Source organism: Acinonyx jubatus, chromosome B3 (genome assembly GCF_027475565.1).
Source record: "Acinonyx jubatus isolate Ajub_Pintada_27869175 chromosome B3, VMU_Ajub_asm_v1.0, whole genome shotgun sequence".
In the NCBI taxonomy this organism is placed as follows: domain Eukaryota; kingdom Metazoa; phylum Chordata; class Mammalia; order Carnivora; family Felidae; genus Acinonyx; species Acinonyx jubatus.
The window spans coordinates 141,306,301-141,319,149 of record NC_069386.1 but is presented as its reverse complement, the minus strand read 5'-3'; the positions used below and the strand labels follow the sequence as shown (position 1 = coordinate 141,319,149).

The 12,849-nt window shown below is 51.7% G+C and overlaps 1 protein-coding gene across 1 annotated transcript in view; it reads right to left on the bottom strand.

Annotated features, from left to right (window-relative positions):
• The window catches only part of DYNC1H1 (dynein cytoplasmic 1 heavy chain 1), a 77,394-nt gene that overhangs the window by 25,863 nt on the left and 38,682 nt on the right, over positions 1-12,849 (bottom strand). Inside the window, exons 17-37 of the mRNA XM_027066642.2 lie at positions 12,608-12,763; positions 12,367-12,480; positions 11,822-11,932; positions 11,535-11,744; positions 11,211-11,357; positions 10,836-11,002; positions 10,563-10,736; positions 9,216-9,381; positions 8,946-9,134; positions 8,659-8,853; positions 7,750-8,032; positions 7,425-7,525; positions 6,739-6,898; positions 5,445-5,688; positions 5,087-5,270; positions 4,587-4,799; positions 3,609-3,847; positions 3,281-3,437; positions 1,327-1,554; positions 621-851; positions 206-346 (exon numbers count right to left, since the gene is read on the bottom strand). Of these exons, the coding sequence (XP_026922443.1) occupies positions 206-346; positions 621-851; positions 1,327-1,554; positions 3,281-3,437; positions 3,609-3,847; positions 4,587-4,799; positions 5,087-5,270; positions 5,445-5,688; positions 6,739-6,898; positions 7,425-7,525; positions 7,750-8,032; positions 8,659-8,853; positions 8,946-9,134; positions 9,216-9,381; positions 10,563-10,736; positions 10,836-11,002; positions 11,211-11,357; positions 11,535-11,744; positions 11,822-11,932; positions 12,367-12,480; positions 12,608-12,763 (3,810 nt within the window). The remainder of the gene's footprint in view (positions 1-205; positions 347-620; positions 852-1,326; positions 1,555-3,280; positions 3,438-3,608; positions 3,848-4,586; positions 4,800-5,086; positions 5,271-5,444; positions 5,689-6,738; positions 6,899-7,424; positions 7,526-7,749; positions 8,033-8,658; positions 8,854-8,945; positions 9,135-9,215; positions 9,382-10,562; positions 10,737-10,835; positions 11,003-11,210; positions 11,358-11,534; positions 11,745-11,821; positions 11,933-12,366; positions 12,481-12,607; positions 12,764-12,849) is intronic.

Sequence of the window (12,849 nt, the reverse complement as noted above, 5' to 3'; positions counted from 1 at the left end):
TCTGTGCCGACAGTGCACAGCCTGCTTGGGATTCTCTCTCCCCCCGTCTCTACCCCTCCCCCACTCGTGCGTGCGCTCTCTCTCAAAACAAATAAAGAAAAAAAAAAAAAGAAATAAAGATTAAGCTCATGGTGAGGTGTCTCCAGGATGAATTACACCAACATGTCAAGGTCAAGGCAGGGAGGCCACTCCTTCATGCACTTACCTCATAATCAATAATCGGTATGTTGGGTGCAGCGGGCAACGGCACCGTTGTGATTCTTCTGATGTATTCACCCAGCTCTGCTCTCATTTTCAGCCGACTATCTCCAGACAAGGACCAGAGTATGGCATAAACCAAATATCGCTATTTAAAGAGAGAACAGGATCCATTTTTAAATAAAATTTCAACAATGAAGACATTTATGGCAACATTAACCTCGAAAAGAGTGGTTCCCAGTGTTCTTGGATCATGGACATGCTTGCACCTTTCTCGGCCCCCATGAAAGCCTGACCCTGTTCCCAGGGAAGAGAACACACCCAAGCAGGCACGTTGTTTCAGGAGGTTCGCAGACACAGAGGCCATCCGTGCCCCGGCCCCCGTCAAGCCCCACTCTCCTGCAATGCAGGTGCTCACTGACCTGAACGTAGCGCTCCAGCTGCTCGATCTGCATGGGGAAGTCGGGGTGGTTGGCGTTGTACTGGGCCACGTTGCGGCAGGCCTGGTGCAGCATGGAGAAGAGCGAGCCCAGGCAGCGGAGACGGGTCAGGTCCATGATGTGCTCCAGCTTGAAGGCGTGCTCCAGGGCCTTGGTGACCAGACCGTTGGATGTGAAGTACGGCTGCATGATTGTGGCCGCGTCCCTTTGGATCTGCAAGGAGCAGTAGATGATGTCTGTCATTTTGAAAAAACCCCGGAAATTTTCCTATAGTCTAACCTAGGCCCGGGAGAGAGTCACGTGACCTGTAAACACACACACACACACACACACACACACACACACACACACACTTTTCTGGATAACCTTCAATGATCAATCCTTAGTCCATCACTGTAATGGAAAAAGGCAGCTGTTCGTCAATTTGCAGAGAAAAGTCAGGTAACTAAAAGAACTCTTTAAAGTTTCCTAAACGGGTCTTCACTTCGGCAGCTGATACTGCTTCGTTAGGCACTGCCATACGACAACGCTGAGGGCCCAGCTTCCACAGATGAGCAGCACCACGGCCCCCACCTGGCTTCTAGACCCTCGGGGGTGGAACACCTGAACTCACTGTGCGGGAAGCCCCTGCCCCCCGCCAGCTGCAGATCTGCGGCTGCACTTGGCAGAGCGGTGACGGCCCTCGTACCTGCAGCATTGGGGAAGCCGCCTCCTCCCCCTCGTCCTCTTTGCCCTTGCGCCGGCGCTGGGCCTCGTCCTCCCCTTCGTCCAGCGGGATGCTACGCAGCCTGGCCAGGAAGTTGTTGAAGATCATGTCTGTGCTGAGAACGTCCTCACTAAACCACACCATGCCGCAGCGGGACACCGTGGCCAGAGTGGCATATTTCAAGTCCTGTACTTCAAACATTATTCGCACCTTGAAGAGAAAACATAGAGCAGGTTTAATTTTGTAGGTTTGACAGAAACTGGGATGTTAAAATTCTTTTACCTATACACACATCGAAAGAGCGATTAAATTAAATCTAGTTTCTCTGCACTTATTTCAAAAAGCAAAACCGTCTACAGCTGTCCTCACTACAGCACCTACCAAAGGCCCTCCACAAGGACCTGGGTAGGAAGTGTGTGTGGTGGGGAGAAGAGCAGGTGAGCCCACAGGACCAGCCCTTGGTGGACACAAGACACAGCTCCGGTGGAGGGGGCATCAGCTGGGGATGTGCGCTAGCCTTACCCTGGGCCGGGCATGGCAACAGGCTCCCTGCCTGGACCCACCGACCCTCACACCCATCCCTGGAGCCAGGCGCAGTGTCCCTGTTCCACAGATGGGGCTGGGTACCTCACCCAGGTCCCACTGCTGGTAAGTGGAGCTGATATTCAAAGCCGATGGTCTGATTCCAGAGCCCTAACCTCAGTGCCGACATGCCTCACAGGAGAGCAGTCTCGTTCCAACAAGTCAGGATCTACTGCCTAACGAGTTGTAACAGAGACACCTGACGTGTCAAGACACAGGCGGAGCTAAGCGCACATTTCCAGACTGGCACTAGGCATCACTGGCTTGGCTTCTCAAGTGACGACAACCACTATTGCTGGCTCACAGGTTCATGATCACCAGGTGCTCCTGTGAAGCGACCGCCCCCTTTTTCTCACGCCCACCGCCGGTCCCTCGGCGAGTCCCGTCAGCATGAACTTTAAATGACACCACAACTCAGCAGCTCCCGTGCAGCCAGCTCGCCCGGCCTGCCCCACAGCTGTGCCTGGGCCACCTCGCAGCCTCTAGGTGGTCCCCTTGCTCCCACATGTCCTCTTCAACTACTCTCCACCCGACAGTCAGGGATGTGATCCAGACTCCCAGGTCTCCCGACTCACCCAACGGGCAAGTGCCAGTCTTTACACTGCCCTGGGCCGAACCTGATCTGGCCCCTTTCCTCTCTGGTCCAGCCGCCTTTTCTCCCCTCGCTCCTCATACCCCAGTCAAACCCCCCGCTATCTGGAGGCCCACGGGACCGGCTCCCTCACATGCCAAACACTTCGAGGTGATGCCTCCACGTCACCATCCCTGACCACGTACCCTCCGGCTCTCGCCAGCACCAACCATTGCCTTCCAGCTCATCTTCTCCTGAGCACTCGACACTGTTTACCTTGAGGGTCTGTTTTCCACATCAGACTGTACGCCCCAGGACAACAAGGGCTTTTGTCTGTTTTTTTCCTGCAGGACCTTCAGTAGGATGCAAACCCATGCCAGGCCCACCCACGTTTCCTGATCTATCCAGTGATGCGTCCAGGACCTGGACCAAATGCTCGTTTCCAAGGGATAGCCTGGAAAGCTTCCACGTCTAAATTACTCATTTTACCACTTCCCAGATGTTTGAGAACTTCGCAAATCCTACTGACAACCCCGTAATGCTGGGTTTGGAGCATTAACTGGGAATCACAGAGCATGGTTAACATTCAGCAACAGTACAAAGTTCTTGTAAGTTCTATAGAAGTATTTCCCACTGGCCACGGGAATGGAAAAATCTAGCACAAGGAGACTCAGTCAACTCTGAAAACTATTTACACAACCGACCACTACACTGTGGAACCTGGAACCTGCCCTCTAGAGCACACAGGATATTTGGTCTGATACCCCACGAAAGGCCACTTACATTGGGCGGAAGGCTGAGACGCTCGCCATTTGGCAGAGTCAGAAGCTTGTTGTCATCCAGCACCGAGTTCAAGTTCTCCACCCACTCGGGGTCCACGTCGCCATCGAAGACAATCCACTGGCGCTTTTGTAGCTCGCCCCTCACGTTGTCTATGATCCTGGTTTGGAAGGATTTTGAAACAGCTTTTTCAGATTAGAAACGCTCACTCTGCAACAGTCTCCACAGTGGCATTTTCATTCATTCAGTCTTTGGTTGGAAAAGTAACACCCGCTGTTAACAGAAGGACAGAGCACCCAGGTCCCGCTCGCTGGAATCAAGGTTAACTCACTTTCTCAGGACATGTGTGAACAGCCCATCCGTCCATTCCCTGGTGTTGGGGTCCAGGGTTCCATAAAGGTGGTCTTTGCTGATGGCTTTGGGGTCGATGATGTGGGCCACGCCCTCCACGCCCTCGAGCCTCTCCAAAGCCTTCAGGAGAACACGCCAAGCCATGCTCTTCCCACTTCCCGAGGGGCCCACCATCATCAGGCCGTGGTTGATCTGGGTGATCTGGTAGAGCTGGAGGACCTGCAGAGCCAAAGACATCACATCCTGACCACTCCAGAGAAAGAACGAGAAGGTTCTTCAGCCCTTCTTCGTGGCAGCAAACAGGAGACATGTGCTAAAGGCAAGCAAGTGCTGCACGCGAGTTTTTAAAGCAGACATTATGTGGGCCACACCTACAAAAAACATTTCAAGACAAGTTTTAAGTAAATTGTGGGGAGTTCTTTGTTAAGCCGGGAAGGCTGGGAGCCAGTGGAAGAGGGGGTGACTACCAACCTGCCTCAGAAGAGGCACAGAAGATCCCTTCTAGAGAGGGCAGAGACCCAACAGATGAGCCATCTGTGTGACCCAGCACAGCATCGCTCGCGCTCAGCAGGCAGCTTGTGTGATAATATACTTTTTAATCTCCCACAAGAACAAAACGGAGAATGCCACTAAGGACTATAAACCATGTGCCAATTAGCAGATTTATGTTGTTATAATCTACGATGTTGGGAAGTCTTGTAAGTAGAACTTTTATTGGTGTAAATACTGTTACGATCGCACATTCAGTCAGCATTTCCAGAGAACGAACCACACTACGTAAGTGAGGTTTTCAGCTAAATTGTTAGGTCTATGTCAAAGTTAAGAAAAAAGCCTCAAGTCAAATCTTCATAAACCAGGGGATGTGCCTCCCTGGCCCTCGTGGTCAGGGCTCTATTAAGTGTGGCTTCTCCTAGTGTCTGCGGCTGCTGTGTCTGCATAGTGTGTGGGGGCCAGTTACCTTCTCGACCCACATTCCGCCGACTTCTTCTCCGTCTCCGTACGTCAGGTACATTTCCTGGCACACCTTCTTCAGCTCTTCTCGAAGCGCGGTCATTTCGCCCCGGTGGTACTGGACTCCGGGGAACACGTCTGACAGGAGGCTGAAGAGCAGTGGGATGTCTTCTGCCACAAGCTTGGGCACCATCGTCTCGCAGACGCTCTGTATCAGAATCTAACGGCGACAAAAGGACCGAGCCCTGAGTGGCGGGGAGCCTGGCTCTCACGGCCACTGCCGTATCCCCAGAAGGTATGGAAGACGTGGCTGTCGGTGACAGAGCGACTCAGCACGCTCCCGTGGTCCTCACTCAGTTCACCGCACCAATATCAGTATCTTCCACACACCCATCCCAGCACATGTGAATCACAACAGAACTCTCAGGCCACGGCTGGGAAGTTGAAAGGGTGAACCTGAATACTAGCGTTTACGGTGTGAGTGATTCAAACAACACGTGTACAAACCTCCTGTTCAGGTAGATTTTCTGCAATTTCTCCTTCATCAACTGCTTCCCCTCGCTCTTCTTTCTCCCTCTTAATCTTCTGAATTCTCTCCCTCTTCACGTTTCCCGCACTAACCAGCACACTCTTCAAAGCTCGAAGACCAAAGTCATAGTGGCTCTGGGAGGAGAGCTGCTCGTCACATAGTCTGCAAGGGAAGAGGTCTACCTTGGAACAGTCCACTCTCAATAGCCACATAAGCAAACACCGAGAATCAGACACAGACACTTGGGAAGACGTGCCACGATGGCAGAAATGACCCTTCGAGGGCACGTCTTGCGCACGCTACTGACACGGCAACGGGTAAGTCTGGGGTACTCACTTGAAGAACGGGACGATTTTGTTGGCGAGGACCTCAGCAGTGCGGAAGCCCTGTGAGTACAGCATGACCTGGGCGATGAGCTGCCGGTCGGGCTTGGTCATGGCCAAGCTCCGGAAGAGCTTCTTCAGATTGTCGGGAAGGTTGGACCTGCCTGCGTAGCCGGGGTTCATGGTGATGAAGATGGCCATGTCTGGACTCACCTTCACCTGTTTGTTGAGCAGCTCACAAGTAATGGGGGCAGAGGCTGAAAATCAGAGAACAGGGTTGAGACTTGTGATGTTCGAGAGCGACACTAAAATCTCCCTAAAATCCCAGACAAAGCACCTGCTTCCCCGTTGGCCTCTAAAGCCCAAAGGCCGGGACCGCAGGGGAGCCCCTCTCTGGCCCTCCTACCAGCACGTCGGCCGCCTTCATACACTTCACCTACACGAGAGCTCTGGGAACGTGGGACACGTCACCAGGGGCGGGAAGCGCATATTCTGTCGTGCATTACTGTGTGTTACAAGATCAATGCAGGGATAGAAATGCGGCGCAATGGTAGGTGCAGATATAAAAACGTATCCGTGCCACACAGCTGACTGGCTCTGATCACGAAGACTGCCCTTTCGGGGGACTGACCAAAACCACCACCACCCACAGCTGAACTTTATTCCTTGGAGAGAACACTGAGCACACAGGTACTGCTTTCTCGGACACTCCTTTTCCACTGAGGAGGCCTACGGGGCCTTTGGGAAGACAAGTTCCTATTATTGCGGAACAAAAGTGACCCCGCAAATTAACTGCATGTGCCCTGTCCGCCACAGGTGTCATCGCTTCCTCCAGCACGCACCCTGCCTTCGCCGGGCACGCCCAGCTTCGTGTGGCCCGAGGCAGGGGAAGCAGTCCTCAAGCCTCTCAGAAGGTCATCCTATGGTGACACAGAGCGTGTTCCTAAAGCTCCCTGTGACAACACTCTGCCAACAGGTGGCAGCAAGGCTGGCTCTGTGGGCGTGCAGGGGGGAGCAGGGAGAGCCCTCACCGGCCCAACACTCAGTGTGGGCAGACAGTGAGGGACGGAGCACAGGGACTCCCGCTCACCCGGGGAAGGACAGCTGGGGCTTTGGGCCGCTCTGGTCCGGAGAATGCAAACTGCTCGTGCAGTGTTATCCCGGGCCCCGCCGCGCTGCCTGCAATAGTGAGTCCTGGGAGCGAAGTGAAACTCTCACTCGTTTCTAATCACAGAGGTGTGACCCAGCCCCATGGACTCTCCTTCCACAGCCGCTAAGTAACGTGCAGAGGAAAAGGGAAGTCTCACTCTTATCGCAGTTGGGGTTGGAGTGCTCGCGCAGCGCTTCCTGAATGCACTGCACCTGCTGCGACACGGCTGACAGCATCCGCTCCTCCAGGCGGTTGAACTCGTCAAAGCAGCCCCACGCACCCACCTGGCAGAGCCCCACAAAGATCCGTCCCATCGCCTGAAACCGAACAAAGACAGGAGCTCAAACCACCTGCTTCGGGCGGGCTCCGCGGCCCTGATGCGGCGGGACCTGGGGCTACCACCGCCCCCCCGGGGGGCTGTGAGCGTGACATCGGGTTCCCACGGGAGGCGCGGGCCTGCACACGGAAGCGCTTCACTAACAATGGCGACTGTCTGTGCACAGACGTGGGGCATCACACCTTTTCTCCTCCTGTGCCGATTCCAAAGATAGAGCTGTTTTTATTCTGCCCCTTTTTGTTGATTAAAAAAACCCTTTCCACCATAGTTACTTATTCCCACACACGGACACTAACCATCTCTTCCAGAAACAACGCAGCTCAAGTCAACACCAAAGCAGGTACGTCGGACACCCCACTCAAACCCACACCATCCCTGGGACTCAGAAGGCCAGACGGGCTGTGCCAAGCCGTGAGGCCAGGAGCCCTGAGAGGGGTCCGGGCGTGGTACTCCCCAGCTGACCTCTCAGGCCGTTAGATTTTAGGTGGACTCAGAAATCTTCTCACCTGGAAATCAAAGGTTTCATCGCAGTTGAAGACCAAAACAAAGCGTCCAAGCTGATGGCCAAGAGCTTTGACAGACTCTGTCTTCCCAGTCCCGGCCGGCCCTATTGTTTGAAGAAGAGTGACTGAGTACTTGAGTCCACAGGGAGGTATCGTGAGCCTTACCCAGCTTGTTTACAAAATCAAAGGACGTGTAACAACTGCAGACAGATCTGAGGTTCTAGAACGTATGAGCTACGTAACTAAGAAATACATTTAAAATCGTTGATTTAATCTTTACAAATTGCATTTACTCTCTCCATCTGTCCAGGCCTGTGGAGTAACTTACCGAAAGGGGACCCCCCCAGCCTGGCCTCCAAGGCTTGCGTCATGGTCAAATAGCAGCGGTCGGTGAGGGGGGTCTGGACCAGCTTGTCCTGAACACCCAGGTACTCAAAGCCATAGTTAAATTTGGCATTTGCCATTTGGATCGACAACTGCTGTAGCACATCGGTTTGCTTAGGGTCGAAGTAAAAGCGCATCTGGCTGAGCCATTCGAAAGATTTGGCATTGTCAATCTTGCTTTTGATCAAGGAGCGTGTCACGTCCCTCTGGTGAACCAACTCTGTAATCTGAACACAGAGTCACTTATTAAGACTTTGTCATAAACTGGACTAGTGCAAGGACACTGCGTTTCCTGGGCACGTGATCATTTAGCAGACTTTTGAGATTCAAGATCCAGTTGCAATAGCTTTCAGTGAATATTCCAAATCCAAATTCCCTTCCAAAAACAGCACTGTCATTCCCACAATGAAATTACACAGAATCGAGAGCTGCAGCAAAACCAAACCACCAACAAACAAAAACACCCAACGTCAAGTGAAGACCTAACTAGCATGAAATGTGTCAGGAGAACAGCTGTCTCTGTCCCCAGTCTGTCCCCTGCAGGCTGGGCGCAACACCGGTGCAGGCACATCCGGGCGCCTCTCTGGGAAGGGGCTGACAAGCAAAGGCAAAAACCCCGGTCAAGGCTCCCCGCCTCCCCTTCCCCAGGATGTGTACACATAACTCCCCTGCTCCCCCAAGGCTACCTTTCAACAGAACAGAGCGATACCCACACCAGAGAGCTCACGAATGCACCACCTCCTTCTCTCCCTACCACCAGTAAGAGTGCTCCCAGGCGTGATCTCCGCTGACTGCCTGCACTGAAGGCAGGGCCTAACCGGTGAGGAGTGAGTCAGGCAGGCACGGGACTAACCAAGTGCTCCAGCTTCCGCCTCCGCAGCGGTGGCTGCTCCATGAGGACCGAGTCGGCCAACACGTTGAGGGTGACCTCCACGTTGCTCAGCACGGAGTGCAAGGGAGCCGCGTCACCGCTTCCGCCGATGCCGCTCAGAGCCGTCTCCACGTTTTCAGACCAGGCTATCTGGGCTGACAAAACCACAAGCTGGGCCTGGAAGACAGGAGGCACGAGACCCAAAGGATCGTTTTGGAGACCAGCCGGTGCATCCACCTCTCCGCTGGCCCACTTCTACTACGCGTTACCTGGTACTTATCAATCCAAGTGATGTAGGTATTTGGGTCAATCGAAGTCGCTTTACCAAAAATCTCAACTTCTGTAACAGACTCAGCCAGAAGTTTAGCCAGTGTGACTCTCATCTCCTTTTCTACCAGCGTGAGCCACTCGTTGATTTTGGGATGTTCAGTAATCGACACAGGAGTTTTAAACATAACCTAAAATACGTATGATACAAGAATTAAGATGTACAAAGGCAGGAGAGAAGCATTCTAAGTTAGAATCATAAACTTCACTACCTCCTCTCCTTCACGGGAGGAAATGCCCAAGACGACAGAGTTATCCTCGTTTAGGATGATGCTCGAAACGCCAGCAAACATTTTCTTGAAATGTTTCTGTAACTTAGCTACATTCTTACTGTTTCCAATGATTTCAAGCAAATCTTCATCACCCACAAAATAGAACCTAAAATTAAAATAGCATTCAAGTTGTAAAATGTCACATACACATAAATAAGGTGAATCAAAGTGGCACTTCAAATTGCAGGAAGGGAAACTAGACTTGGATGCTGATGGACAATCTCCAATCTAAACTAGGTCACGTCCGAGTTTCCTCCAGCCCTCAGCAAAGGACACACGTTTGTTGAACAAGCTACTGAAGAGGGATTCCATGCACTTCATGCCATTCATCTTACTTCATGAACGTATTTTTTTTTTTAAATTTTTTTTTTAACGTTTATTTATTTTTGAGACAGAGAGAGACAGAGCATGAACGGGGGAGGGTCAGAGAGAGGGAGACACAGAATCCGAAACAGGCTCCAGGCTCTGAGCTGTCAGCACAGAGCCCGACGCGGGGCTCGAACTCACGGACCACGAGATCATGACCTGAGCCGAAGTCGGCCGCTCAAAAGACTGAGCCACCCAGGCGCCCCTGAACGTATTTTTTTTAAAGCCTGTTCAAGGGGCACCTAGGTAGCTTGAGTATCTGCTCTTGATTTTGGCTCAGGTCATGATCTCACCATTCGTAATACTGAGCCCTCCATCGGGCTCCAGGCTGACAGCAAGGAACCTGCTTGGGATTCTGTTTCCTTTCCTTGCTCTCTCTCTCTCTCTCAAAACAAACAAAATAAATAAAAGCCTGTTCAATTTACAGTAAGCAAACTATTCAGAAAGGAAGAAATGCCGTTTGGAAACCAATCAGAGCTGAACTTTTAAGAGATGCAAGCTGCCTAGAAGGGTGGATAATAGTTTCAATGAAGCTTAATAAACAAACACAAGACAGAAAGCGAGGAATTATTTAACATTATAATTAGGAATACGGGCGCCTGGGTGACTCAGTCCGTTGTGTCCGAGCCCCGCGTGGGGCTCTGTGCTGGCAGTTCAGAGCCTGGAGCCTGCTTCAGATTCTGTGTCTCCATCTCTCTCTCTGCTCCTCCCCCCGCCCTTTCACTCTCACACACACATGCTCTAAAATAAACATTTTTTTTTTTTAAAAAGGAATAAATGCGCGGAAAGGGAGTAACATTCATTTTGTTACTAGTAACAAAACTTCGGATGTCAAAGTGACTAACACACAGACCCACAGGGGAGAGGGGAGGCTCCTGAACTCGGACTCGACTTCAGCGCAAGTCAAAGCAATCATCTTACCTGGGGAAAGAGGATCGCTCTCTTTCCAGGTATTCTCCCAATGCTTTCTGGATCTTTCCTAGCAGGTCTGCCAGTCTCTCCAGAGACCTCTGTACCCCCTGGATATTCAGAACATCCATTACAAGGGGAGACTTGGATACCTTTTTCATCAGAGCCAAAAACTCCGTGCTGATACTACGAATCAAATCAAAAGTGTCGTTAGCCTTTACGTGAAGAAGGGTCACCAGTCACACCTACCCCTCAGCTGCTTTGCACCCAGGCTGGAGGCCATACCTCTGGAACCGCTGGGTCTCCACCGGCAGCAGGTGCTTGATATCCGCGCTGCCCGTGAAGATGCCTTCCAGGTACACCCACCGCCTCTGCACGTCAATCCACACGTCAAAGAGAGCCATGATCCGATTCAGCTTATCTTCCCAGCTCAGGGCATCCTCTTCGAAAACCTAGTAGGCAGATGGGAAGCAGAGCCCAGCTGCTAAGCGATTCACTCATAGATAGGCCAAAACTCAGTAAAAAAAACTGCAGGTTATGTCAAGTTATTTGACTCACGCTTTAAAAAACAGGCTTCTGGTAACTGCCAGTCAAAAGTATTACAGAGAAAGTGCAGGGGAAAGCCTGATCAGAGAGGGAAAGCCTGCCCAACAAGGGTACCTTGTAGTACGGAGAGAGCTTCATGGCGGAGACACTGTTGATGTGCTCTTTGACCTTGTTGAAGAGGTCATCCCAACCTCGGATCAAGCGACACTTGTTCTGGTAGTTAACCAAGTCTAACTCGTAAGTATTCCATACTTCTCTTATCTGAATTAAAACCAAAAAGGGGCACCTTATTAGTATGTGGGTGTTTGCCAGGTATACAAGCAACCAAGTGCTATGGGGACAAAAGGACCGCAGATGAAGCTCTTGTTTTTACACAGCTCAAACTGACCTCACAGCCTGAAATGTGACATAAATGGGGCTATCGGTCTATTTACTCACCTGCTTCAAAAATTCTTCCAAAGCCATCTCCCCTTGTGCCACAAGCAGCACATCCTTGACAATAGCTTCATTTTTCTGCAAGTCAACATCCCAGATTTGGCCAAGGGTTAGCTCAGAAACAACCCAGTTGACATGAAGTCTTTTCATCAGCTGCTTCCAATGGCGATCTTTGAGGGCTTCGGACTTCAGTTCAATCACCAGCATGTTTATCTGTGGAGAGGGTAAGCAAGGTTACCGTGCAGCTGTGTTCCTAACAGACACCCACGACCCCAGCACCGAACCACTACCTTTAGGTAGCCTTTCAGAAGCCTCTGGACAAACTCATAGGATGCGTACTGCCGTAATCGGGCAGGGAAGTTTTTCAGCTGGTTCAGGAGGCCATCTAAATTTTGTCGAAGCTGTCAAGAGGAACACAAAATGATATTTAGTTTGCCAACATTTCTTTAAATGGTGAAATATCTTAAAAAATGTTTTCTGGGGGTGCCTGGGTGGCTCAGGAAATGAAGTGTGACTCTGACTGTGGCTCAGGTCATGATCATGAGTTCGAGCCCCGCATCGGGTGGAGCTGACAGGGTAGAGCCTGCTTGGAATTCTTCCTCCTTCTCTCTCTGTCCCTCCCCCGCTCATTCTTTGTATCTTTCTCAGAAATAAAAACAAAACTTAAAAAAAAAAAATGGTTTCCAAACAAATTTTACATCAGTCCAGATAAATCCTAAATGACCATCACCTGACATTCTGAGGATGCACAATACAGTTCCCTGCCTGCGAAGCTCCTGAGTGGTCTACGACCGTCAGCATATGAGGACACACACCACATCTCCTTTAGGTGTACCTTTCGAGGCTGGACGGAAACCCATGGCTGCTCCTTCATCTGATCAATCTGCTCCCAGACCTTGGAAAGTTCCGACCAAACGCCTTTGAGGTCCTGCAGTTCTTCTAAGGCCACCTGAAATCAAGACAGTAGAACAGTGAGACCATGGATGCAGAAACCACCGCGGCTCTGGCAGAGCCCCTGACGCGGCCCTGGTCAAGGGCAGACTCAGGACGAGGAGCCCCACCCCTGCGGTCCGCACCTGGACGCGCTCTTCACTGCCGCTGAGCAGCCCCGTGTCGGTCAACTCCAGCGCCTCCTTGGCCTTCGCACACTTCTCCCGGTCGTCCTTCAGCCTGCCGAACTTTCCTTCGTATATGGTAAGAGCCTGAAGCGCCTCCTCTGGGCGGAGATTGCCCTGAAAGCAGTCAAAGTGCACAATTGCAGGGCGAGGTCCCAGGACAGGTGCATGCTTTGGCTCTGAAATGGTGGAAAGCACCTGCT